Source organism: Temnothorax longispinosus, unplaced genomic scaffold (genome assembly GCF_030848805.1).
Source record: "Temnothorax longispinosus isolate EJ_2023e unplaced genomic scaffold, Tlon_JGU_v1 HiC_scaffold_41, whole genome shotgun sequence".
Lineage (NCBI taxonomy): Eukaryota > Metazoa > Arthropoda > Insecta > Hymenoptera > Formicidae > Temnothorax > Temnothorax longispinosus.
The window spans coordinates 22,700-50,095 of NW_027270242.1; the positions used below are offsets into that span (position 1 = coordinate 22,700).

Sequence of the window (27,396 nt, forward strand, 5' to 3'; positions counted from 1 at the left end):
TAGTATCTAAAATTTCGAATTTATTGCAAATTCTTATGGAGTTAAAAAAGAATTTTTTGGTATTTAGATCTGAAGGACTCAGAATTAGTAACAGAAATGAATTCCTTTCGAACTCTTAAAAGTCTTTTTAGACCAGAATGGTACGGAAGAATTTATTTCATAATTTGGGAATTAAAAAAAATTTCTTTTTCCCATTCTTTTTGCTATCTGGGTATCTCTTAAAAAATTAGTGAAGTTTAATTGACTAATGTTTAGAAATTGATGATTTTATTAAAAGTTAATTTCAGTAATTAAAGTTGCAAACTAATTTATTTTTTCAAATCATAATTAAAATTCAGAAAGGTCTTGTTTAGAAAAAAAGTCAAACAAAATGTAGCCAATTATATAAGAAAATAAATTAAAAATAGACTCAAATAAAGATTCGCATACATTGATATGTGATCAATTATATATAACATTGCATATTCTTTTCCTTAAGCTGAGATATAATGCAAACGTAATGCAAATGTAATGCAAATTAGATAATACAGAATCTGTTATTATATTTAAAAAATGATAAGTGGCAAATATTTTTCAGAATTAAAAAAAAATTGTATTCCTAAAGTTTCATATTTTTCAAATCGTACTATAAATGAAAGTTTTAATCGATCTCCTTAGAGTTACACTTCTCTCATCCATCACTACCCTTCTCCTCTCACTTAACCCTTTGGATCAACGGCTTAACGTCTCTTTCCGAAAGACGGAGCCCAGTTTGCTCCGCACAAGAGTCTTTCTCGCATGGAGGGTACAGTTTTCGGAAATAAATTCTATGTTTACGTGCTCAAGTGGACTCAAACCTGGTTTCTCAGATTACGAGCTGGCGCTCTACCACTAGACCACACTGCCGCCTCAAATCGTACTATAAATTGTTGAATTTAAGTTAATATTAAATTTTATCAATTAAATGCAACAATGAAGAGAAGCTTTAAAAATTTATCACAAATTGCAAAAAAACTATTTTTTCTTTCGATTATTTTCTAAAAAAACAACGTATTCAAAAATATTCACCATAAATTTATTTTCAACAAATTACAATGTTCTTCATAATATATATTATTTAAACATTATATATAAGTGCCACTTATAAACACTATGCCACGACGTAATTAGTGTGCAGATAATCTCCTGGTAAAGTAGAGAATAAAAACATATTTCTTTCTCTCTCTCTTTCTCTTTCTTTCTCTCTGTCTCATTAACATTTAAAGATAAGACAGTTATGTGATTCATTAAATTTCTTTACGTTTTTTGTCAAATATTTTTTCGTATTGAGATTAAGAATCTATTACGTTTGAAACAGCTTTATAAATTGCTTTTGTATAAATTACGCACAGTCAGAAAATATATCGAACACAATTAGGACTAGACGATTTGATATTCAAAATAGATACTCGTGTAATTGCACGGAAGAAAGACATGTTGCAGGAAAATTTGTAACGTATTATTTTTTAATCTTTCATTGAATGGCCTTTTTACTTACCTTCGTTCATTACGTGAATAAAGAATCGTTATATAATATAGCTCAATTTGTCAATAAAAATTCTATCTACGTATAATTTAATTGAAATTCTATATTTGATTTATATGATATCTAGAATCCATATGAGCATCATAACACGGCGTGCCATGTGTCATCTAAGCACATCCAATCTCCAATTTTAATTCATAAATTTTTTACTCGTCGTTTATGATAATTTGAACAAATGCTACGTTAATTTACAGATGGTACATCAAATGATAAAATTATTCTCTTCAATCCTACAAGAAAAAAGAAAAGAGAGTACTCTAATAATCAAAGTAGCATTGTACTATATTGTCGTTGTGAAAAGGCTACTCATGAAAGGATATATGCAATATTTGCGCCATATTTAGGCCTTCATATTTGTAAATATTCATAGAACACTGTAAAAGATAATCACAACGTAGATATCTTAATTGCGTATAATTTCTACTCTTTTGTGCAAGTGTGATCATTCTGAATAGTTATCCTAAATGTTATCGACGGGAGGACATTATTAATCACGAAAAGAAACGGACGAGTATCGGAACGCCTTGAAAAAAAGAAAAAAAAATAGTCATGGCGAGATTTGCTTAAATATCACGAGGATCGTGCGGATCTGGAAGTTTCTGCCAGTTCGGTTCAACGCCCCAAATCTCACGTGCGTACTCTGCGATTGTACGATCTGATGAGAATTTCCCCGACGATGCTATGTTATAAATAGTCATTTCTACCCACTTGCTCTCGTCCTGAAACAATTAGCAAATGATTACGTACTAGGGCGATTTTACAGAATAAAATTTTGATATAAAAAAACCTGACAAAATTTGTAACGTACTTATTCATTATGTGGGCACTACTTCCAATTGTCTTCTAAAGATACGATTATTTTTAACATTAAATGGCTCCACATAGGTTTCCAACTTTCCACGCGAGCTGTACAATGATAGATCTAGTTTCGCACTACAAGCACCGGACGATATAGAGCGATTCTTGCTTCGCGTGGAAAGTTGGAAACTCATGTGGAACCATTATGTAATGAATGTAATAAATTGTATACAAAGTAAAACTAGAATCATCTCAACAATATATGTCAAGATGGAGGCCATTGGAGCTGATTCTAATTGGAAGTGGCGCCTGTATGAATAAGTACCCTTGTAACCTTTTGAAGATTACTCAGGATCGTGATTTGACAATAATGTCATTCAAGCTTACTTTGTATATCGACATATTTAATAGATCCAGATAATTTATAACATCTATTATATATACAACTTTATGTTTAAAGTAATTTTATATGTTATGAAATTGTTAATGTGTTCCTCTCTTTTACTTCATTCCCAATTGAAAATAGGTTTTCTTTAAATAAGCTATACATATATCTTTTTATAGATTTTGAATGTAAGTTATGTTCACTTGAAAAACATTGCAACAGTTTTCAAAATCTTCAATTTTCTACATCACTAAACTAAAAAATGATAATGTAAGGAATCACGATTGCATAACAAAGATATGAAAAAATTATTGGTCCTCCTCGCATTGTAGAAAGAGATGCAAAATATAGAAAAAATTTTTATATTAAAAAAATATTTTCTTAATTTTTTAGCATTTATAATTAAAATGTATATCCTATTATTTTCCATAAAAAAACGTCATTGTTCGAATAAAGTTTTTCCACAACCTTTTCAAATAATTTGCTATCTTTTTGTTTCTGTATAAAATAATGTAAATCTTTTTTTGTTAGTTTTTTTATAAATAAAAGTTTATGCGAAAGTTAATTGGTTGAGTACCTGATAGACTTTGCTGACATAATCCTGCATATTTATATAGCTCTCGTAATCGGCCAAGAGTAGGAACCTATCCCACTTAAGCAATACGTCAGCGATATCTCGGAATTCATCGGGATTGTTTGGGCTGAAGAATCCACCTTGGATTTGATCGATACATTGTTTGGCTTCCGGCAGCTTAGTATAGTAATCATACGCATTATAGCCTTTACTTTTCAGAGCTTCCACTTCTTCCACTGTCATGCCGAAAATGAAGATGTTGTCATTACCCATCTCCTCCGCCATCTCTACATTTGCCCCGTCCAAGGTGCCAATGGTCAACGCACCGTTCAACTATAAGAATAATACAAAGTTTCATTGTCTGGATAAACCCAATTTTACGACAAAAATAATTGTAACTGCAATCAAATGTCATGTGAAAAATAAATTAAACGAGATGACAGGAAATAATTAAAATTATTTATGATTTTACACACACATTTGTCAAATAAGTTTGAGATTACTTATTGAAATTATTTTGCCAGGCATGTAGGCAAGTACGCAGTCTCAATTTTATTTCGTTACCAAATATATTACTGACCATAAATTTCATGTTACCAGTGCCAGACGCCTCGGTGCCAGCAGTCGAAATTTGCTCGCTCAAATCTGCGGCCGGTATGATCTTTTCAGCCAAAGTCACACGATAATTTTCAAGGAAGATCAACTTGAGCTTATCCCCAATGATCGGATCATTATTGACCACATTAGCGACGCTGCAGATGAGCTTGATAATCTTCTTCGCCAGGTGATAGCCTGGTGCCGCTTTACCGCCTATCATCACAGTTCTCGGAACAAAATGAGCAGACGGATTTCTTTTTATTCGATTGTATAAAGTGATAACGTGTAAGCAATTCAACAATTGTCGTTTGTACTCATGTATGCGCTTCACCTGTCAACAAAACGTAACAATTTAATGCTGTATCATTTAATCTCGAACCTTGAACCTTTTTTTCGTGCAATTTATGAATATATCACCGCATATTTTCCATAGCCGTAATGTGCAATTACGTATTATATAAAGCAGTTGAAAAAAATCATCCGGTATCTTTTTGACTTTATTACGGTCTTCTGACTGATTTCTTAGCAGAAATTTCAAGATTTGTAGCATTTACAAAATTTTTAACATTTTATATAGATATGCGTAATAAAAAAATCTCATAAATTCTATTAAAGTCCAATTAAAATTATATAACTAAAAATTATAACTTTATCTTCTATCTTAAGAAAGAATTCTCTATAATTAAGAAAGAATTTTCTATAATTAAGAGAGAATTCTCTTTTAAAACTTAATTTGTCAAACATTTTTCATTTTCAATTATTAATTACTTACAAATAATATTTTTATATTTTTATCAAAGGATCAATCGGTTTTTATTAAGGGGGTCGTCTGGTCAAGAGGCTGTTTTTTGGAGGGAATTTTTTGTAAGGAATCATAAGAATACACTTTGTTGAAAGTTTTACATCATATTTATTGATATTTGAAGAGTATTTAGAAATTTTTCCAAGTTGATATATGGCCAAGAATCCGCTGTAGAGCGCCCCGACGACAGCTGTGTAAAAAAAACGGTACCCACGATTCCGGATCTCCAGTTCATCCTAAAAAAAAAAAAATCCTCTTAATCTATGGATGTGTGTCTATCGTGTGAACTAGAACCAAATAAAAATATTGAAATCTCAATTTTTGCCAACGTTTTGAAAAAAACGTCATCATGAAACTTTTTTTCAAAACGTTGGCAAAAATTGAAATTTCAATATTTTTATTTGGTTCTAGTTCACACGATAGCCACACATCCACAGATTAAGAAAATTTTTTTTTTTTTAGGATGAACTGGAGATCCGGAATCGTGGGTACCGTTTTTTTTACACAGCTGTCGTCGGGGCGCTCTACAGCGGATTCTTGGCCATATATCAACTTGGAAAAATTTCTAAATACTCTTCAAATATCAATAAATATGATGTAAAAGTTTCAACAAAGTGTATTCTTATAATTCCTTACAAAAAATTCCCCCCCAAAAACAGCTCTTGACCAGACGACCCCCTTAAAGGAGAAATCGGTCAAAGAATTTAATGAATGAAAAAGGAATTCCCCGAAACATTATGGGCTCTTTTCGTTGCCTGCATTCTGACCTGGATATCAAAGATAGATGCTGAATTAACCCGAACACCATATTCCTTCTCTAATATTTGGGCTAATCGCAATTTGTTTTCCTGTTTTACTTTAACAACATTACGCTGGAACACTGGATCCTTCGCCCATTTCTTCAATTGCTCTAACTGCTCCAGATGAACTGTCCATTCACTACCGATTTTCTATAAATTATAGAAAAAACCACACAAAATATACATTATATACAACAAAAATCGTGGTTATTGAAATAATACTCCATATTGAGTACTTACTTCCTCGATTATATCAGATAGATTTGGATTACATAGCAGCAGCCATCTTCTTGGTGTAATACCATTAGTCTTGTTTTGAAATTTTTCTGGCGTCAGTTCGTAAAAGTCTCGGAAGCTAACGAAAGGTAAATGAAATTAAATATTCCATCAATTTTTTCCAAGCATTGTTAGCTCTTACAAAGAGAACTCTACATACACACTGTCTTTGATAATTTCTGAATGGATGCGAGCAACTCCGTTTACGGCATGACTACCGACGATTGACAGATGAGCCATGTTGACCCTCTTCTCACCTTCCTCTTCTATTAAAGACATTCGACGAATTCGATCCACATTGCCGGGCCATTTGGCCGCGACGTTTTGAAGATGCAGGTGATTGATTTCATAAATAATCTGCAAATGTCTCGGAAGAATGCTCTCCAGCATACTGGTGGGCCATCTCTCTAACGCTTCAGGAAGAACCGTGTGGTTTGTATAGCCGCAAGTACGTATCGTAATGTCCCAAGCCTAAAAGTTGAGATATTTGTTTCGAGTGTTTATGCGTGTAATAAAGACATTCTGTCAACGATGTCATTCATTCTGTCAATGACATCAAAGGAGGGTGTACTTATTGAATTTATAATTAGATAAAAGTCGGAAATCCAAAAAATTCTGTCATCTATAGTAATGGATTCAAAACATACCAAATTACATCGGATGCTCGACGATAATCTCAAATCGTTGTAAATATTCAAAACAAAAAATAATTATAATCTTTAAAAGCATTTAATATTTCAAATAAAATAATCCGTAAACTAAGAGAACTGAAGAAAAAAATAAGTAAATTCTAAAATATATATAATAAATTTATATAATCATGTATAATTATATATAATTTTATCTGTCAAAGATATAGAAATAATGTACATAATGCGCATACTGAAAAAAGCGAAATTTCAGTTTTATCGTTTAAACTTATCTATGTAGATTATATATGATTATATATAATCACATATAAACTTTAAATTCGGATTATCCAATAGATGGCATTCGATAGGATTCGTTTCTCGTATTTAAAATTAGACGAACAGTGATATAAAAACGGTATCAAGAGACACACGGCACTGTCTCACGTCAAGCAGTGCCAAGTTATAATATATATATAAAATAAATCTATTTCACTTTTTATTTATTCATTATATATTATCGAAATCAAACAACTTTTGGTTTAAAATATTCCCGGGAAAAAAATTGTATATAATCATATATAATTATATCTCAAAATTGGCATGATATAATTTTATATAATTATATATAACTTTATATTAAGGTTTACTTTCAAAGGATTATATATTATATAAAATTATATATAATTTTATATAATATATAATCCTTTGAAAGTAAAATTATATATAATTTTATATAATATATAATCCTTTGAAAGTAAACCTTAATATAAAGTTATATATAATTATATAAAATTATATCATGCCAATTTTGAGATATAATTATATATAATTATATATGATTATATACAATTTTTTTCCCGGGAATATTTTAAACCAAAAGTTGTTTGATTTCGAGAAACGCTAATAATGATTTTAATTTGATTTTGACTCAATGTTATATCAAAGTTACTTTCATTTTTCTTAAATAAAATAGAATAAAATATAAATTAATTTTACATATAAATTTTTTTACATAAATCAGTGCCTCTTGATATTCTGCACATAAAAGTATAATAAAACTAATAAACTTAAAAAAATTACTAGTTTATGAAATAATTCATATTCTAAGATACCTTGATATAAAATATAAAACACATTATTTTTATCTATCCATCCTGTGTAAAAATATTTTTTTCTCATCACTTTTTCTTGCAAGAAATTTCACAGAAATGTTTTTCTTCAATTTTGATGGAGCTTTTAATATGTTGTATTCTGAATATTGTGAATCAAAATAAGGAACGTATTTTTTTATACGTGCCCAATCGCGTTTAGAGAATAAAACACCCCTTTAAAAAAAATTATTTTTTTTTATTATCGGAGTGAATATCGCTCAAAACTATAAAAAATAGAAAAAATGTATTTAAAATAAAAGTTAAGTAGTTTTAAAAGTACTTTAAAATAATAAAAAAAAATTTTATATTTAAAAAATTTTTTTTAAATAACGCCACCACTTAACATTTTGGCAAAAGTTTACAATAACTTTACTTAATAAGTTTACAAAAACACAGCTCGGATTACTTTGACCTTGACATATGTTGTCAAGGACATGATTCTGAGTAACTTTTCCTTATAACTTAATCGGCGGTCGCTGCTTATTAAAAAGTTATAAACAAAAAAAGTTTGAAAAATATAGCAGCTATTTTGAGTATTGGATGGCATAAATGACTAATATATTGTCGAAATAGTTCACGCATATACTTTTCACGCGAACCGAGGTTTACCCACACCCCCCCTGCTTTCGGGGAAGGTGCGGTAGCCCCTCCCTCGCTTACGTGTACTGTTTGGTAAATATTGGCTATGGTAAACAAGCTTGTAAAGTGCGCCACTAACCTACATATCTATACACGTAAGCGAGGGAGGGGCTACCGCATCTCCCCCGAAAGCAGGGGGTGGGTGGGTGAACCTCGGTTCGCCTGAAAAGTGTATGCGTGAACTATTTCGGGGCTACCGCACCTCCCCCGAAAGCAGGGGGGAGTGTAGGTGAACGTCGGTTCGCGTGAAAAGTATATGCGTGAACTATTTCGACATATATATTAGTCATTTATGCCTTCCAATACTCAAAATAGCTGCTATATTTTTCAAACTTTTTTTGTTTATAACTTTTTAACGAATAACGACTGCCGGCTAAAAACTTCTGAAGGTCACTCAGGAGGGTGACCTTGACAACATATGTCAAGGTCAAAGTAATCCGAGCTGTGTAAGTTATTGTAAACTTTTACCTAATAAAATTATGCTTAAAAAATTTGTTTTCTTAATTTAACACTGTTTTCTTGAAATATCTTTTTTCTGTGCATAGACAACTTCTATATAATAAACGTACCTCCTCCCAAGAAAGTTTTTCAACATCAATGAGAATTCTCATCAGTTCGGGAATAGCTAGCGAGGGATGCGTATCATTGAGTTGAATAGCTACTTTATCAGGGAAAGCTGTGAAATCTGTTCTATGATGCTCCCTTGAGCCGAATTTGCTAGACTTGTATCTTCGGATGATGTCTTGCAGAGTGGCAGCTACCATAAAGTATTCCTGCTTCAACCTAAGTTCTTTGCCCTCGAAGAAATTATCGTTAGGATAAAGAACTCTGGAGATATTTTCCGCCAAAGTACGATCAATCACAGCCTGTATATAGTCACCGTCGTTAACTGAAAAAGTCAACGATATATGGAAAAACTGCTGTCATATGCGGAAACTTATCGGTTTGATACTTACAGAACTTCAAATTAAATTCTGTGGGCGACTTTGCGGACCACAGTCTTAATGTATTGACAACATTGTTTTTGTAGCCAGGGATTGGACTGTCATAGGGCATAGCAAAAATGACCTGTAACAACCAATATTACTATTATTTACGGATCATTTATACGAAGTGTTTTAAAATCATTGAACATTCTTTTAATCGTAGCTTTTCTACATTTAGAGATAATTTTTTCTCGACCAAAACATCATAAAAGCTCATTATTTTCTGTCTAACTTAATTCGCTTTTGTATACCAACTTTTAATTAAAATTCTGTTGAAACGAGAACAATTTGACATTGGTGCACATAATTCCGTCATACATTTTCTCTTGCAAGATTTCTAACTTAAATTTTCTATTAAATTGTTCGAAAATTGCCTCCGCATTTTCTTTAAAAAAGAGGGACAGTCCAAATTGGTTGTGATATATAGTGAAAGCGACATTCAGCAATATACATTCTGAGTGCAAAGTATCATACATTAAAATAATCTATTACCTGCGTATTCACCCATTTCTTGCCCTCAGGGGTATCAATCACGTGACCGTAAAAGTTCACCGGCAGCATAAATTCTGGCCGAGCTTTCTCCCAGGGATTGCCATATCTAAGCCAATCGTCAGGCTCCTCTATTTGCTCGCCATTCTTTATCTTTTGTGCGAATATACCGTATTCGTAACGTATACCATATCCGTAAGCGGCTAAACCTAACGTGGCCATGCTGTCCAAAAAGCAGGCTGCTAGACGACCTAGTCCTCCGTTACCGAGTCCAGCATCTTCCTCGAGTTCTTCCAATTCTTCTATATCCAAACCCATCTACGAGAAATGGGTACATTTACACAATAAATTCGCATATAAGATGATTAAGAGTCGACTGTTTTCTAAGCAAAGCTAAAAAAAAATGGTGAAAAATTATAATATATAAAAAGATAACTTTTTCAAACGCAAAAAATGATGTCCCTGCATTTTAATAAAATGCTAAGAACTCGAACTATATCAATATTAGAATAAAATATCCAAAAAAGTTACAAAAATTGATGTGTACTATAATTTTATATTTGACATCGAGATAGGATACTTTCAAGTATTGTTTAAAGTTTCTTTTAGAAAAATGTTAAAAATGATTAATTATATTATAAAAGTTTTTCATTATATTCGACATATTTTTCTGTAATAAATTTATTTTATTAAGTAAAATTCACTTGCCTGGTACATAGCTTCGTCGCATGCCCCTTGTATCCCTAAATTAATCATCGTATTTTGCAATGATCTTCCCATATAAAATTCCAAAGATAAATAATACACTCTCTGAAAAAAAAGCAAAATTTGTAATAAAATAGAAATGTTCTATTTGACTTTGATAATGTTATGTTGTGCCAATGTGACGTCATAAATTCAAACAGGCGATTAATTAAAAAATACGACAGCAGAACTATTTAGACTTAAATCTCTTCAGTATACTCTTCAAGGCCGACTAACTGACTGATTATAACTCGTAAATTCCGCCATCGTATCTCTGTCTCTAAAGATCAATTAATTTTACGAAAAAAGCTAAGCTAAGTCGTGTATAAGAAATTAGAAGATTCTCCTATACAAAACTACCACAAAATTTTCGAAAAAAATTGAAACTTAAAATTGAAGATTCTTCGGTTGTTGTAAGAGACTATACATAACTTTCAATTACCTATCTCATAACTTTACAAAATCATTTCAACAATAACTGTCTTCTTCCAAACGTGAGTAAAAATATAAAAATATAATATAAATATATGAGTAAAAATGTAAAAAATATATATAACATAATGTAAAACAAACATTTTATTTAGGAAAATGTTAAAAAATTATTTTAGTAATCTATAATTTTAACTGATTCGACAATTTCAATTATCTGATATTTTTAATGTAAATAATACATCCATTTATTTTTGTAAATAGTACAATTAGATTAAAGTTTTTATTATTGCTAAAAATTCTGAATTTATTCAAAAAGAGTCTACCTTAATTCCTTTTAATGCTTTCTTTATATTAATAAATTGTTTGTAAAATGTTCAGACTTTCCTCTCGACTTTTTTATATAGAATCCATGATAAAAGAAAGATTACGTGTATATTGTTCAATTTGATATATGTATGTAAGGAAGAACTCTATGTGAATTCTGAAGTGGGGAAAGGCTTGAAAATCAAATTACAGTACCTGTAGAAAATAAAGGCTCAAATAAATACATTAACCTTCACTATAAATTCTGGTCATTAGTGAGCAAAGTTTTATATCAATTTTAATGTTAACTTCCCCGACAGCACATAAAACTAAAAGATGACGAAAAGATGTCTAAAAGATGACGAAAAGATATCTTTTTATAGTTATTTTTTCGGCTAGACAAAAAAATGTCTAAAAGACGTCTTTCCGACTACACAAAAAGTCAACCGTTTAACTGAACGAAAAGTCGTCTAAAAGATGTCTTATATACATGACTCTTTTTTGCCCGATCTACAATAGCTGTAGTAAGCTGTAGTAAGCCTCAAGATGTAAGAAATTGACCAATCACAGTCGATTATTCTCCTCACATTCGCCTGTAATTGGTCAATTTCTTACGGCTTGAGGCTTACTACAGCTTACTACAGCTATTGTAGATCGGGCATTTCTAATCCACATGCGCAAGTTATGAAACAGCCACCTAACCTATAAGGATCGACTTAGGCATTAGGCTTTGGAGACCGCAGGGGGAAGTGATCCGCGCAATTCCTTGGGCCTAACACACCTACGGTATCCCGAGTTCACCACATCGCGGACATAACCACACAGTTACACTTACACCCATACCTTTACACATCTCAGTTTAAGAGGATAGGCAAAATAATAGGAAAAGTGCACAGAAACAATCAAGGGTTAAGCCTCGTTGTGCTATAAAGCTCCAAGGTGGGGCTGAAGGCACTAGGTTTTCCTCAACCGAGGGAACAATTATTTAAAAAAAACTTAGGCTTTGGAGCGTTGAAAAATTATGGTAGCGTTCAGCAGAGAAAGCAGCTCAGTGAGTGTTTAGTGATTATTGTTTCTGATTAGTATATATTATACGTTCTTCTGGATTTATATCAAAGGTCTAAAAAAATACTTTAAATCATAAAGCGCTTACTGATCTGCTTTCTTCCCGGGAAAAAAATTATATATATAACTATAAAATTATGTATAAATATATATATAAATACGTATTTTTTTATATAATTTAATATAATTATATCTATATAGATTCTTATATAAAATTAGATAAAATTTTATATAATTATATATAAGTATATATATTTATATATATTTATATATTATTAAATATAATCATATATTAAAATATATAATTTCTAAAATATATATTTTTCTATATAATCAGAAATTTAATACTGTAAGTGATTATTTGGCTAGTAAATAATTACTTATTTCGAGTATTAAAAGTACTGTTTTTAATGATTTTAATACTCAAAATAAGTAATTAATTACTAGCCAAATAATCATTTACAGTATTAAATTTCTATAAAAAAATTATATAAAATTATATCTAATTCCTCACGTAAAATTATATATAATTTTATATAATTATATATATTAATATATTTTTATAGAAATAAATATAGAATTTTTCTAAATAAGTAAATCCTAAAATATATAAATTTATATAATTATATATAATTATATATAATTTTATCTGTCAAAGATATAGAAATAATGTACATGCAAATTATATATAAGAATCCATGTAGATTATATATGATTATATAAATTATATAGGGTAATTCGGGGAAATATGCCACACTTAAGAAAAATATGATTTTTTTCCTATTTCTCTTTCTTTTTGAGGTATCTTTGCATACTGGTCTTCTTTTTCCTTCTTTTATCTGTTATTTATATATAGTTTTAATGAAATATTTTGATTCTTTACTATTAAAAAGAAAGAAATGCAAAAGTGTTGCAAAAGTGGCATATATTACCCCCATGTGGGAGTAATATGCCACATATACAAACATGTATAGTAATTTAACTTTAGAAGAGCATTCTTGTCTAAAAACATGTAAAAGAATATTTTTATTACAATTTCAATAAAACACTAAGAAAATTCTAAAAAGCACGTTGTCATACTTGTCATACTGTACTTACCCCATAAAAACTATAATACTGACAGGAAGTAAGTAAAACTTGGGCAAAACGTCAGATATAATATTTTTAACAATTTCACAGTATTTACAACAACGCTCCTAGCCGTAGCTTTGTTAAACATAACGAGTAGCATATTCCCCCCCAGTTACCCAATAAACTTTAAATTCGGATTACCCAATAGATGGCATTCGATAGGATTCGTTTCTCGTATTTAAAATTTGACGAACAGTGGTATAAAAATGGTTTCAAGAGACACGGCCCTGTCTCACATCAAGCAGTGCTAAGTTATAATATATGGAATAAATCATTTCACTCTTTATTTATTCATTATATATTATTATATAAAATTATATATAATTTTATATAATAATATATAATCCTTCAAAAGTAAACCTTTATATAAAGTTATATATAATTATATAAAATATATAAAAATTTGTAGAATTATATATTTTTATATATAATCAGATAAAATTATATCGTGCAAATTTTGAGATATAATTATATATAATTATATATGATCATTTATATATAATTACTAGCTGGTTACCCGGACTTCGCCCCGGAGGACATGTGTAATAATACACGCAAATAATCTCACTCAATAGTTTCTCTCTCTTTCTCTCTCTCCCTCTCTCTCTCCCTCGCCTTCTCCCTCTCCCTCGCCCTCTTCCTCTCCCTCTCCCTCTCATGAAAAATTGGATTATTTTACACACATATTTTAACAAAATTTTGGCATCATTCTTTTTTGTGTAAATTATTTCTTGGAAATTTTTCTTTCCATTTATCCAAATTTTTAATGATAATTTTATTTATATAAAAATCGAATAAGTTGTTTCTCTCGTTTTAACTGCAGGTTATTGCAAGAAAACTCCAATAACTTTTCTATCACTCGCGACAGTCACGAAAGCCACGAATTGAAGTGACTGTTCACATATAATGTGTGAAATAAACAACTTATCCTACATAAAAAAAAAATAAATTGTTATCGAAACATAATACACATCGTGGCAATTAAACCCATCCTCGAAAAATTAATAAAATTTTTGAAAGATCGGTAACGAAAAACTAATACAGTTTATAACACTTCCCGAGAAATTCTACCTCTGTTTTATATACAATTCTTTAAGATTCGATCAATTATTTCCCGAAAAATTCAAAAAATTTCTGATAACAATTTCCAAAAAGATCGGTAACAAAAAATTATACACTTTGTATCACAAAATTCAATTCTTTGAAATTCGGGCAATTAATTCCTGAAAAATTGGAAAAATTTTGGTACCAGTTTCCAAAAAAATCGGAAACAAAAAATTATACACTTTATATCACTCCCCGGAAAATTCTATCCCTGTTTCATATATAATTCTTTGAGATTCGGTCAATTATTTCGCGTAAGAATTAAAAAAATTAAAAAAACCGGCTTCCAGAAGATCGGTAACAAAAAACTATACACTCTATAGCACTCTTCCCCGGAAAATTCTACCCCTATTTTATATGGTTCTAATACAAATTCTGTCCAATAGTTTTTAAGTTAAAAACGTTCAAACATACACCACACACTTGTAAGAATTAAAATAATTAAAAAAATGGGTTTCCAGAAAATAAATAACGAAAAACTATACACTCTATAGCACTCGACGGAAAATTCTACCCCTATTTTATATGGTTCTAATATAAATTCGGTCCAATAGTTTTTAAGTTAATAACGTTTTTTTTTTATTTTTTTAATTTTTACGGGTGGTGTATGTTTGAACGTTTTTAACTTAAAAACTATTGGACCGAATTTGTATTAAAACCATATAAAATAGGGGTAGAATTTTCCGGGAAGTGCTATAGAGTGTATAGTTTTTCGTTATCTATTTTCTGAAAACCGATTTTTTTAATTCTTTTACCCGTAAAAATTAGAGAAATTAAAAAAATCGGTTTCCAGAAAATCGGTAACGAAAAAATACACACTCTATAGCACTCCTCGGAAAATTCTAGCCCTATTTCATGTACTTGTGGTAAAAATTCGGTCCAATAGTTTTTAAGTTATTAACGTTCAAACATACACCACCCGTAAGGATTTTACATAATAGTATAGATGTATAATTATATATAATTTTTTTTCCCGGGTTTGCTGAACATAAGCTAAAATTTTTCAACGGAGCGGAGGTCGCAAATTGACGCTAACCAAATTTCTTTGCAATCTCGCTTTTAATCGTGACGCTGTATCATGTGGAGGTGTTTATTTTAAAATTAAAGTTTATTGTGTAAGTGTGTAAAATATATGTTATAACATGGGTTGATTCATGTAATGTACGTGTTATTGTACGTGCAATCTGTATAAAAGTGACTGTATTGAGTATGTTTCCATCAAGGGTTAAGCCAAATCTACACTGTGCTCTTTGCTTCCTGTTTTCTGCTCTTATAACCTCTTTACGATTATCTCATATTTCGCAATTCCATCGCGTATAACGTGATGTTTCTTGTCTCTTCTAAAGTTCGTAAATTTTTATCTTGGCGATAGAGAACAAAAAACATCGCGTTACGCGACGGAATTGCGATAGTCGCAAAAGGGGTTAAGGGGATCCTGGAGTGGCGGCCGAACTTCGACGGGGTCGATATATTTGACCGTTTTCTAAGTTCCGGCCTATATCTGTCTTTAATCTAACGAGATATTTGCGATATATCTACCCTTGTCAGATTGCAACGTCATGTACACTGCATGTGTGTATATGCATAAAATCAGTTGGATGAAAAATCTTTCTTATTGGGTTTTTAATCTTAGTTTCAATGGTACCACGCTATTTTTTGATCTAGTCCAAGGTGCGGGACATTTTCGATTTGTACACGTAAGCTATATAATTTGTATATGAGCGAACGTTTCCTTGAAGTGACAGCTCTAAGTACAAAAAGTGCAACATCAACTAGTATTAAATATATTTTTCTTAAGTTTTTAGTCTTAAATTTACTATCCCGCACATGATTTCTGTACGTTTATAAGATATCTTATAAGTTTTGACTATAAGACAACATTTAATGGGACATAAGTCATCTTTTAGTCGATTTTAAGCTCTAACGAAAAGACATGTACCAAAAATTTGTCATTTTTTAGACATCTTTGTGCTGTCTGGGTTTAACCTTTTTCTCTGTGCTCTGCTCATTCAAAAGGTTAGTATATGTAAACCGAATAAGTAACATTTACTTCGCCAGTTAATAATTAACACAATTAAAAATTTAATTGACTATATTGGCAATGATTATAACCTACACAGCACATAATATTGCAGAAATATTGCAGTAATATTGCAATATAGTGGAAATATTACGTATTACAATAAAATATTTTAAAAATATTACTGATGTATTACACGTTTTTAAATAATATTGAAATATTACAGTAATATTGCTGCAATATATTGTTGAAATATAATACTTAAGTAGCAAAATAATGTCAAATGACATTTTAATAACATCTTATTGACGTCATTAAGACGTTATTAAGGTATCACACAATCATACGTATTGCACAGATAATATATACCAGTTAAAGAATTTTGGACTGAAAGAAAGAAAAATCTAAATCAAAAAATGTGATGAAATCAAAAGAGACTGACTTGTACTTTTGGGGAATAAAAGTGATTAAGATAAGTTTTATAAGTAGTGGTATTTGATTTTATAACTTGTTATTTGTTTTGTAATAATAAAAGGTAATTATATATACAATTAATTTTTAATTAAGAGCCAGTAAGTAAATTGATAATAAAATAAATGGATAAAATTTAAAATTTATATTTCTTATATAATCAATATTAAACTTTTCAAATTACGAGTTTGTCACACGGATAAACAGAACGTTTCTGAGTGCGTAAGTGGAGGGAAGAACGCTAGTGTGTGTGGCTATGCGCTTGGTCGCAGCACCGACCCCCACCATTCCCGGTCTTCTCTCGCTGTCTCTTGCATGGCTCCGTGGGACCACGAAATCACGTGTACGACACCGCACAGAAACAATCGTTTTAATTTCAGGTAATTTTTCTTTATTTAATAAATATTGTTCACACAAATATTTTTAAAAGTATTTTTGTATAATTATTACTAATATGTACATTGTACATATATATTTGGCGATTTGTCTTTAAATCCAAAAATAGAGATTACGTGGCATAATGGTCTGCAAAAACCACGTTAATATCATAAAAATCATTTCAATGACCATCTTAAAATACATATATTTGCCTTTATAACCTTATTGAACGAGTCTCTAATGAAATTATTTATTAACGGCTTCATACTTAAATCTTGATGCTAACTTAACCTCAAAATTTTTAACAGTTTAATCCAACTGGAGCCCTTAGTTGGAGATACGTGATAGAAATATGCCGATCCCAAATCTTCTAAAAAGCAGTTTAATCATTAATTAAATGATTTAACCATAATTATTTAACCATTTACATGATTTTATAATAATTATTGTTCTTATGCTATATGTTACAGTATTGCTTTCCATCAGTGGATGTTCATGCAGTCCAGAGCAGCACCAAGTAGTTTGATAAAAGAGCAAAAGATTTATTTATTAGATATGTAAGTAAGAAAAAGTTAAATTTGATATAAACCATACTTTCCAATATTAATCGTCAATACTGAAAATCCAAAGTATACTTGTAACATCAATTACAGATTTTCAGTATACATAGATAGTGAATATCACAATACAGATTCATACTTAACCTACTTTTATGTTTAAAATATATAATTAGATGTAAATAATAATTACTGTTTTTGTATTATGTTGCAGTGTTACGTTGCTTTCCATCAGTGGAAGTTCACGCAGAGCAGCACCAAGCAGTTTGATTTCTATCAAACTCTTCTGAGCGACAGCTTCATTTATTAGATACATAAGTAAGAAAAATTTAAACTTGGTATAAACTGCGTTCCAATATTTTAATATCCAGTACTGAAAATCTAAAGTGTATGTATAACATTAACCATAGATTTTCAGTATAGACAGTGAATATCGGAACACGTCATACTTAACCCCGTACTCTTATGTTTTAATATGTAATTATGTATGAAATAAACAGGGTGATTTTTATTTTGTGTGCCAATCATCTCCGCTATAATTATCTCAGAAAATATTGATTTATTGGAAAAATGTTTCAGATAAAAGTTGGAGAGTTCAAGGAGGACCAATAGACAATTTTATTAGATTTTGAGTCCGGGACCTGTGTTAAGCCTAATAGGATCCAAGTCAAATTATTTAAATAGAAACCCTCTTTTTATGGTATCATCTTTTTCTACTAATTAATATAAACAACTTTTGTCTGAAACATTTTTTTATTTGCCTTATACTTTTTGAGATATTCAAGGAAAACTTGGTATTTTTTTCAATATTTAGCTTACAATAGATGTTTGTTAATAAATGTTCGTCGGAGTGAAAAGTGGTACAGGACTTTTTGACTTGATTTGGTTTCAAGAATATACTGTTGCAATAGTATTCTAATTTCTTTAAATAATTGTGTACACATGAAAGCTTCAAGAAATGTATACACAAATATTTAAAGAAATTAGGGTATTATTGCAATAGCATATTCTTGAGACCATATCAAGTTAAAAAGTCTTGTATCATTTTCCCCTCCGACAAGCATTTATCAAGATATAAGCTAAATATTAAAAAAATTACCAAATTTTTCTTGAATATCTAAAAAAATATAAGGCAAATAAAAAATGTTTCAGACAAAAGTTGTTTATATTAATCAGTAGAAAAAGATGATGTAATAAAAAAAGTTTTTATTTAAAAAATTTGACTTGGACCCTACTGGGCTCAACATGGGTTCCAGACTCAAAATCTAATAAGATCATCCATTATTCCTCTATAAACCCTCTAACTTTTATCTGAAACATTTTTCCAATAAACCAATACTTTCTGAGATAATTAGTGAAGATAATTGGCATACAAAATAAAACTCACCTTGTATAATTAGATATAAATAATAATTACAGTTTTTGTATTATGTTATAGTGTTACGTCATTCTTTATCAGTGGAAATTCATACAGTGCAGAGTAGCATGGAGCAGTTTTGAAGAAGAAAGAGATAGAAAGATAATATCAATATTATTTTCTTAATATTGTATGTAATACTATTATTAAAAATAACAATTTGATAAAATTTAATAATATTCATTAAAATGTTTTAATTTTTAGCAATATTAAATAAATATTATCTAATATTACACAAATAATATTATTGCGTTTACAATATCAATATTATTTTAAAATTGTATGTACAATACTATTAAAAATAATTTAATAAAATTTAATAAAAATTATTAAAATGGTTTTTTAATTCCTAGCAATATTATACAAATATCACGCAAATATTATAGTAATTTTACCGTAATATTACTGATATATTGCAGTAATATTACCGCAATATTACTGAAATAAATATCAATAATATTACTGATATTCATTTTCGCGGACATTTTAATATTACTGAGATATCTCAGTAATATTACTGCAATATTTCTGATACATTTCATTGTAATATTGCAATGGAAAAATAATATTGCTGCAATATTTCTGCAATATTATGTGCTGTATGGGAATCGTAGTAACGATTATAATCGTCGTGACAAATTGTCACCGAGTTTCGACGGCTGCGTAACAATTGATCTTGGACAAAATATCTCCGACAAAATATCTTGGACAAAATGTCTCACCGACAAAATACCTCGCGACTAAATATCTCGCCGACAAATAATTTCTTAAATATAACAAATATAGCTGAACATAAGGCATTTATTGAAAACTTGTTTTGCGTGGAAAGTGTATGCGTGAAGGCAGTAGGTTCCGCCCCCTTGCGGGGGGCTCCACTATTATTAAACTAGACACATAGTGTGTTTCGACCAAAAATTCTGGTCATTCTAAAGTTGGTGTAATTTTAGATGCTTATAATATATATATAAGCATCTAAATTAAATAATTAAATTTATTGCGAAAAATATTACCTCAGCCAGGGTTCGAACCTGGACCCTTCCTCATTCCGTGACGGGTGTCGTACCAATTCGACCACTAGTCAATATAGTCAATTAAATTCTTAATTGTGTTAGTATATGTAGTAAGTTGTGTGTGTACATTCAGAACACGTCAAGTTTTTGAGTCTCAATGTTAGTTTTTTCTCAATTTCTCACCTGCATATTTCAGTGTTTATTATTAAAACCAATAATACATATATGTATAATGTTAATTATTAAAATTTACTAATTAAAATTAAAAAATATTTTTGTAAGATACTTTATGGAACGATATTGTGTGTCAAATATGTATATGCAGAGAACTAACGAATTGACATAACAAAGTGTAAATAAGAGAGATAAATAGACTTCTTACTTAAGGGAATCCTATAGCGAAGGCCGAACTTCTTCTCTTGATGTCGATAATGTCAACATTTCTAATCCTGTTTTCTATGTTATATATCTCTATATATATCTGTCCTTGTGTAACGAGAGGCATCTGTCCTTGTTCGATTGCTACGCCATCTCTCGCTACACGAAATACTTCTATCGTAGTTGTAATTGCACGATATTGTTCTTCAATGTTTTCCCTAGAGGGCTAGATTCTCATTTTGTATATATAAACAACAGTATTTTTTTATAACTAAATATTGTCGTCAGTGACAGCTCTATGTGCCCAAATTTTTAATTGTTTTTTTTTTTCGTTTTGGATGTAAAACCAACCCTAGCCCTCTACATTTTTGTGCATACTTTAATTCTGTAAAAGAAGTTTGCAATTCCGTAAAGCCAATTAAAAGTTTTCTTTTAACTAAATGTCGATAATCACTGCCACTATAGGATCCCCTTAATGTGTAGAAAGTATCAGAAAAATTGTAACATTCAGACAGCAACATTTAATACACAAGATTATGTACTTGGTTAATTGTAGGATTGATCTCATGTCTATTTTGGGGCAAAATTAATTTTTAAAACAACTGATACTTTCAAAGTCAACACATATACTTTTTGTTTTGTTATTGTACTTAGCGTTTTTTTTTCTTTTGTGAAGACTTTTTGTTAGGATTTGGAAATGTCGAAGAAATGAGAAAATGGCTTAATGAATTCGTCGTAAGTAAAGATATCAGTTTTTTATCGAGCCGAAATCTACAACTTGCCTAAAAGGTGGAGGAAAGTACTGAAAAATAATGGAAATTATCTTCATGATTGAACTATATCAGTATGTTTCGTCAATAAACATTAAATTTAATAAAAAAATCGTAATTGTATGTTTGTACACCTAATAGTAAAAGTATACATCATTAAGTTCATCAATTAAGTTATTAATTTATATAAAGTAAGTAACTTGTTTACTTTGCTAAAAAAATATAATTACACATGATATTATAATCTACAAAACAATGATCAATACATTATTTTATTCAAAATTTTTGTAGATTTTATAGAAAAAAATTATAAAATAGTGTTTTATTCTTGTAACATTTAAATTAAATTGTTAGTAATTATATTTTTAATATAACAGCACTAAATGTCTATTAATAAAAATGTAATTGTACATAACAATACGCGCTCTCTGCAATACTATCACTCTTATGTAACAGACTAAATATGCACAAACGTGAAGTTAAAATGATGCAACTACATCACGTTCATATAGTGAGAAAATGTTTCTCGAAATAGAATATGCCATATTTCTCTGTGTACGACAAGCTATGTCTACATCTTATGCAAAACGAGCACTAATTGGGGAAAATTTTATTATTATTGGCTCTGTCTTTCTTTTTGAATAATAATAAATATGCGACGTTGTATAATTATATAAAAAGTTTCCATAACTCACACGCACGCGACTACAATTTTAACAGACAAACTAGCAATTTGAAATAGATTTTTTCCAAGTGTATATGTCGCAACTTTTTTGCGAAATCAGTCTTTTTGCAATAAGGCTAGCCTGTTTGCAAAATGGCGGCGTTTTGCGAAAGATAGATCGTTTCTCAATCGTTCTCAGGCTGATTTTTAATTTCAAGTTTTCAGAAATAGGTTTGGATTTTGGAATTAGATTAGTTTCTTTATGTGGGGGAGGGACTCCTCCATCTGCGGCTCGAACTGTGCGCCAATAAATGTGCGCAAACGTGTACCGTCGTTTTCCAAACAGATTAGCCTTATTGCAAAAAAGCTGCAACATATACATATGTAGATGTATTATAGATGTGTACATATACATATACAGGGTGTCCCTGCCACTCTGCGCCAACTGGTACAGCGGCTTTAGTATTATACATAAAAACAAGTCGAAAATGCCTAATAAACATATATCTAAACGTTTCGGAGTTATAGGGTATTGAAGTTGCTTTTGTAAAATAATATAAATTGAAGTAAATGTTAATTGTTTAATGTTCTTTATTCTGTATGCTTTACAAAAATATTCTTCCACAATTCAGAACAACCATGGCACTTAATGCTGTCGATGTCATCTACAAAACTCCAAATATATATTTTTCAAAAAGTTTAAAACAATTTATTAATTTGTGAGCGAAAGTGCATTGAGGTCTATGTAGGAATTTTTAAGCACTTTTTGTAAAAACAAAATAAAGAACATTAAACAACATTTATACTTCAATTTATATTTTTTTATGAAAACAACTTCAACCCATATATACTCATATATGGGTTGAATCTATAATAGTCTTATATATGGAACATCTATCTTTACGCAGTTTTTCCATGTTTTTATGCATTCCATAATTGGTTTGGGGGTAAAGGATTTAGTAATTAACAAAACAAGCTACAAAAAAACCGCGGTTCTTGATGGAGTAGTACGTCAAAGCATTAGTCAAAATTGGTTTTACTTTAAAAAAATTCAGTTGACAAGAAAAAGTAATAAACATGGCCTGAAAATTTTAATGTTTTTGGGGTCAATGTTAAATCTGCTCAAAATTTCAAAATTTAAAATAGCAGATCCAATATGGCGATCAAAATAACTAAAAAATTTTACAAATTACTTATTTAGCTGAAACTTTACATTTGCAGTGAATATTTATATTTGAGATTCCTTGTCGTCATTATTTTTTGATCATGCCAAGAACGAGACTTTTTCCTCGATCCTTAAAAAATAGCAAATATTTCTTCGATATTGGATATCTGCTATTTTGAACTTTTAAATTCTGCAGATCTGACTGCAGATTTGAAATTAAAAGCCTGAAAGACCATCACGTATAAAATTTTAGTTATGTACAAATCATAATTGTTAAATATGGCCGCTATATTGGATCTGCAACTTTGATTTCTTAAATTTCGATTTAAGATTTGCAATCAACGACTCCAAAAACTTCTATATATTAAAATTTAGCAAAATATATGTACAAAAAAAGTTTGTGCAATAAAAGGTTAATATACGTCGTCTCGATTATTTCACAATTGTTCCTCGTTTTTGAGAAAAATGTTTCAAATAAAAGTTTCACAGTTTTAGGGGAAAAATCCGCACGATGTATACAATAAATTTTTATAAAACACTTTTTTATGTCAATACTGCCATCAACTTTTGAGCAATAATATGATCCTTTTATATAATTTTCTTAATCATTGTATATATAAGAATATTAAATTTATTAGACAAATTAATAGTTTGAGAAATAAGATATTTTTTATTTGATTCTCGTATATCTCGACGTAATATAAAATAAATACTTTATGCATGTACTTTTAACATTTTTTTGCATAAAATGAAATGGACATAAAAAAAGTCTGCAATTGCGTATTGTAAACCGCGTCTTTTCTTATACCTATACACATTTACATTCCTCATATCGATTGATTAATCATATTGTGTACAAAGGTTAAAATAAGGTCATCGAAAAACGTATATTTTATACATACACATGTATGTACTCAAAGTCATTATTATATCTTTATTATGCAAGACACAGCCTTATCTAAATTCTTATAAAAATTCAATACATATATGCGGATAAGAAGATCATGCGTAACATTACCGCATTATTGATAAATCGCATAATCGCATTATCCGGTGTAATTTTTTGCTGTGTCCTCCGATTTGTTTTCTTAATGAACTGTAGTCGACTTATGAACTATAACGACTTCTCATTCGCCTATGTTGCGAAATATTTCTGAGATATGCAAAATGCAGCAAACAATATCGAATTTTCAAGGTTATTTGAGATCCATATAAGCCTAGCTATTCTTTGATCCTAAATAAATTTTGTTTAAAAAAAATATATAAATTTAGATGTTATCTTTTTTATTTTGTATATATAAATTACCTGATAATTTCAGCAAATAAAAATTGCAGAATAAACACAATTTTAGGTATTATTTTCCATTGGACGAATATTGAATAATACTAATTCTCCGAATTTTTAATTTTCGACTATTAAACGCAAAAAATCTTACGATAATCGTCGAATTGTGAAGATGTAAAAACAGAGAGAGATAGTAAATAAAGAGATCAATTGTCGTACGATTATTGCAACGAAATACAAATTCGCCGGAACCGTACCAATTTGAAGACGTGATTACACCATTCAACAAAAAATTACTTTTTTTAGCACAAGAACGAAACTAACCGTTTCTGATAATTTTTTAGACGCTAAATATATATGATCCTGTTTGCCAAATTGCTCTATCATGTTACAATTTTGAGAAATTTGCAGTAAAAAATTGCAAAAATGGGCTGTTTTAGCGTATTTTAGCATATTGTAACTTATACAATATATGTGACGTGTTGGAGAAATTTAATTATACATGTAGCAATTAAGTATGTTGTTAGGACTTTTAGTCTTTAAAAGGAATTTGTTATGTCAATTATGGTTAAAGAGATATTGATGATTAACGTAGAGCTTATTGCGTCAAAGTTACAACCATTAACTCTCGGTTGTCACACGGGGTCGAAGTAACCCGACTTTTTATTATTTTTTTTTTTTTTTATTAAAGTAACATATTTTAAGAGTGCTATGCAAAATTTTGAACAAAAAACATTTAAAAATAAAAGTTAAAATTTTTTTTTTTTTCAGAATTTACATATTTTTTAAGGTTTTTCTTATTATGATGCCACTCAAAAAGTTAATTTTTTATAATGAGAATACATTGTACAATGTTTAAACTTAATTCTAGAATTTTTTCAGATCCACTTAAACTGTTAGTTTTTGAACAGCTGCTGCTTGAAAATTGGTTGGAGTTATATTGACCATGTGACAGATGTGTTCAAAAAAAGAGATAAACCGAGGGTTAAGGATCTATAAAATATTCTTTAATTATGTTATTTAAACAAGGGTTTTTCAGGTCGCTGAAAACTAATCTGATGTCAAAGTTGATAAATTAAGAATAACAGAACTGATATGGCGGATATCAAAATTAATAATGGCCGAATTTTTACTTTTGATATCCGCCATTGGTTCTGTTTTTAATTTATCAACTTTGACATCAGATTAGTTTTCAGCGACCTGAAAAACCTTCAAGTTTGAATAATATAATTTAAAAATATTTCAATAGATCCTTAATGGTCGCAACTTTGACGCAATAGCCTCTACGTTAATCATCGATATCTTTTTAACTATAATTGACACAATAAATTTTCTTTTTATAGGCTGAAAATCCTAATAACATACTTAATTTTGATTGTAATTAAACTTCTCCAACACGTACGTCACATACCGTATGAGTTATATGCTAAAATATACTAAAATAGATCATTTTTGCAACTTTAATTACAAATTTTTCAAAATTATGATGTGATAGAGCAATTTGGTAAACGAGATCGTATTCAACATCCAAAAAACTACTGAAAACGGCTATTTTTTTTTTAGTGTTATTAGTTCGACCGAAAATTCGGTATCAGTTTCGGTTTCGGCTAGTTTCGGCCAAAAATCGAAATTTTGGTCGGGTTTCGGTTTCGGCTGAAATTGAAAGCGAGTTTCAGCGACAAAACTGTTTATTTTCCACAGATTTTCCAAAGACTTGTTTAAAAAATATTTTTATTTTATGTTTAAAATGAAATAATGATTGTGATACTATAATCCGCATAGTATATAGCATTATATTACGGATTGTAATGATAAGATTGTAATAGTAGGATTGTGATAATATGTGTAATTATTGTTTTAATAATTATGACATTTATAAAGAAAAAGTATACAGGGTGTTTCCTAAGTAAGTACACTAAGGGAATATTCCTTGAATTATTTTAGGAAGAAAAGGTCCTATACCTAAACATGTGTTCTGAACTGCTTTGTTCTTCAAAATACAGGGTGTCAAAGTTGAGAGAAAGAACATGAAAATTTCAAAAAACTGGAAAATGCTTAGAGATAATTTGTTCAAATTTGGTGTGTGTATTTGGCGCATCTAAAAATTTTTGACTATTTTGAAAACGAAGCAGTTTAGGACATATGTTCATATTCATAGGACTTTTTCTTCCTAAAATAAGCCAAGGAATATTGCATTCAATTTTTTGTACTTAGAAAACATCCCGTATAGTATATGTGCGCACGTATACATATATGTACGCACGTATACATATACGGCCTTTTTAAGATTCCCATGAAAATTTCAGTTTTCGGTTTCGGTTTTGGCCGAAATTAAAAAAGATTGCTTCGGTCGGACTTTAGTGATTATGCGAGAGTCAAGCGAGGTACCTTGGGATCTTTCTCGTAATAGTGCTGCTGGGTGCGAATCCATCGTGACACGAGATTGTCCTTGACGCTGTGAGCGAGGGCGAAGTAATAATCGCGGCTCGTGGCGACGTTGCGGTCCTTCACCAGGGTATAGTGAAGATGTCTGTTAAAGGTCTTCTTAAAGTTTGCGACATTTTCGACATCGACGATGCCACGCACTGATATCTGCTTCCTCTTCTCGTGATCGCTGTTTGGCATTGACATGACGGCTCAATTTAATCGGCTCGGTTACTTGTGATACAACAAGCTGCAGCGATAACGCACACCCGACTGGCACTAGGCGGCTCGCCGAAAGCGAATGATGTGCGCTATTAGTTGGGAAGGCAGTGGTCACCTTGCTCCAAGGTGACACATGCGCACGAGCGAACGGTTACGTATTCGC

General features: G+C 30.1%; 1 protein-coding gene and 1 long non-coding RNA gene across 2 annotated transcripts; one reads left to right on the forward strand and one right to left on the reverse strand.

Annotated features, from left to right (window-relative positions):
* Positions 1-1,040: 1,040 nt before the first annotated feature.
* On the reverse strand, positions 1,041-27,320 carry Glyp (glycogen phosphorylase). Its single transcript, XM_071797027.1, has 11 exons — positions 26,976-27,320; positions 10,402-10,503; positions 9,697-10,011; positions 9,175-9,286; positions 8,788-9,107; positions 5,957-6,267; positions 5,761-5,875; positions 5,488-5,670; positions 3,902-4,249; positions 3,325-3,654; positions 1,041-2,283 (listed from the first exon to the last, which is right to left on the reverse strand). The coding sequence occupies exons 1-11, from the start codon at positions 27,216-27,218 to the stop codon at positions 2,128-2,130; spliced, it is 2,535 nt and encodes an 844-aa protein (XP_071653128.1). The 5' UTR covers positions 27,219-27,320; the 3' UTR covers positions 1,041-2,127.
* LOC139824519 (uncharacterized) lies at positions 17,029-19,511 on the forward strand. Its single transcript, XR_011735150.1, has 4 exons — positions 17,029-17,343; positions 17,812-17,898; positions 18,113-18,216; positions 19,337-19,511. It is a non-coding gene; the product is annotated as an uncharacterized lncRNA (long non-coding RNA).
* Positions 27,321-27,396: the final 76 nt, after the last annotated feature.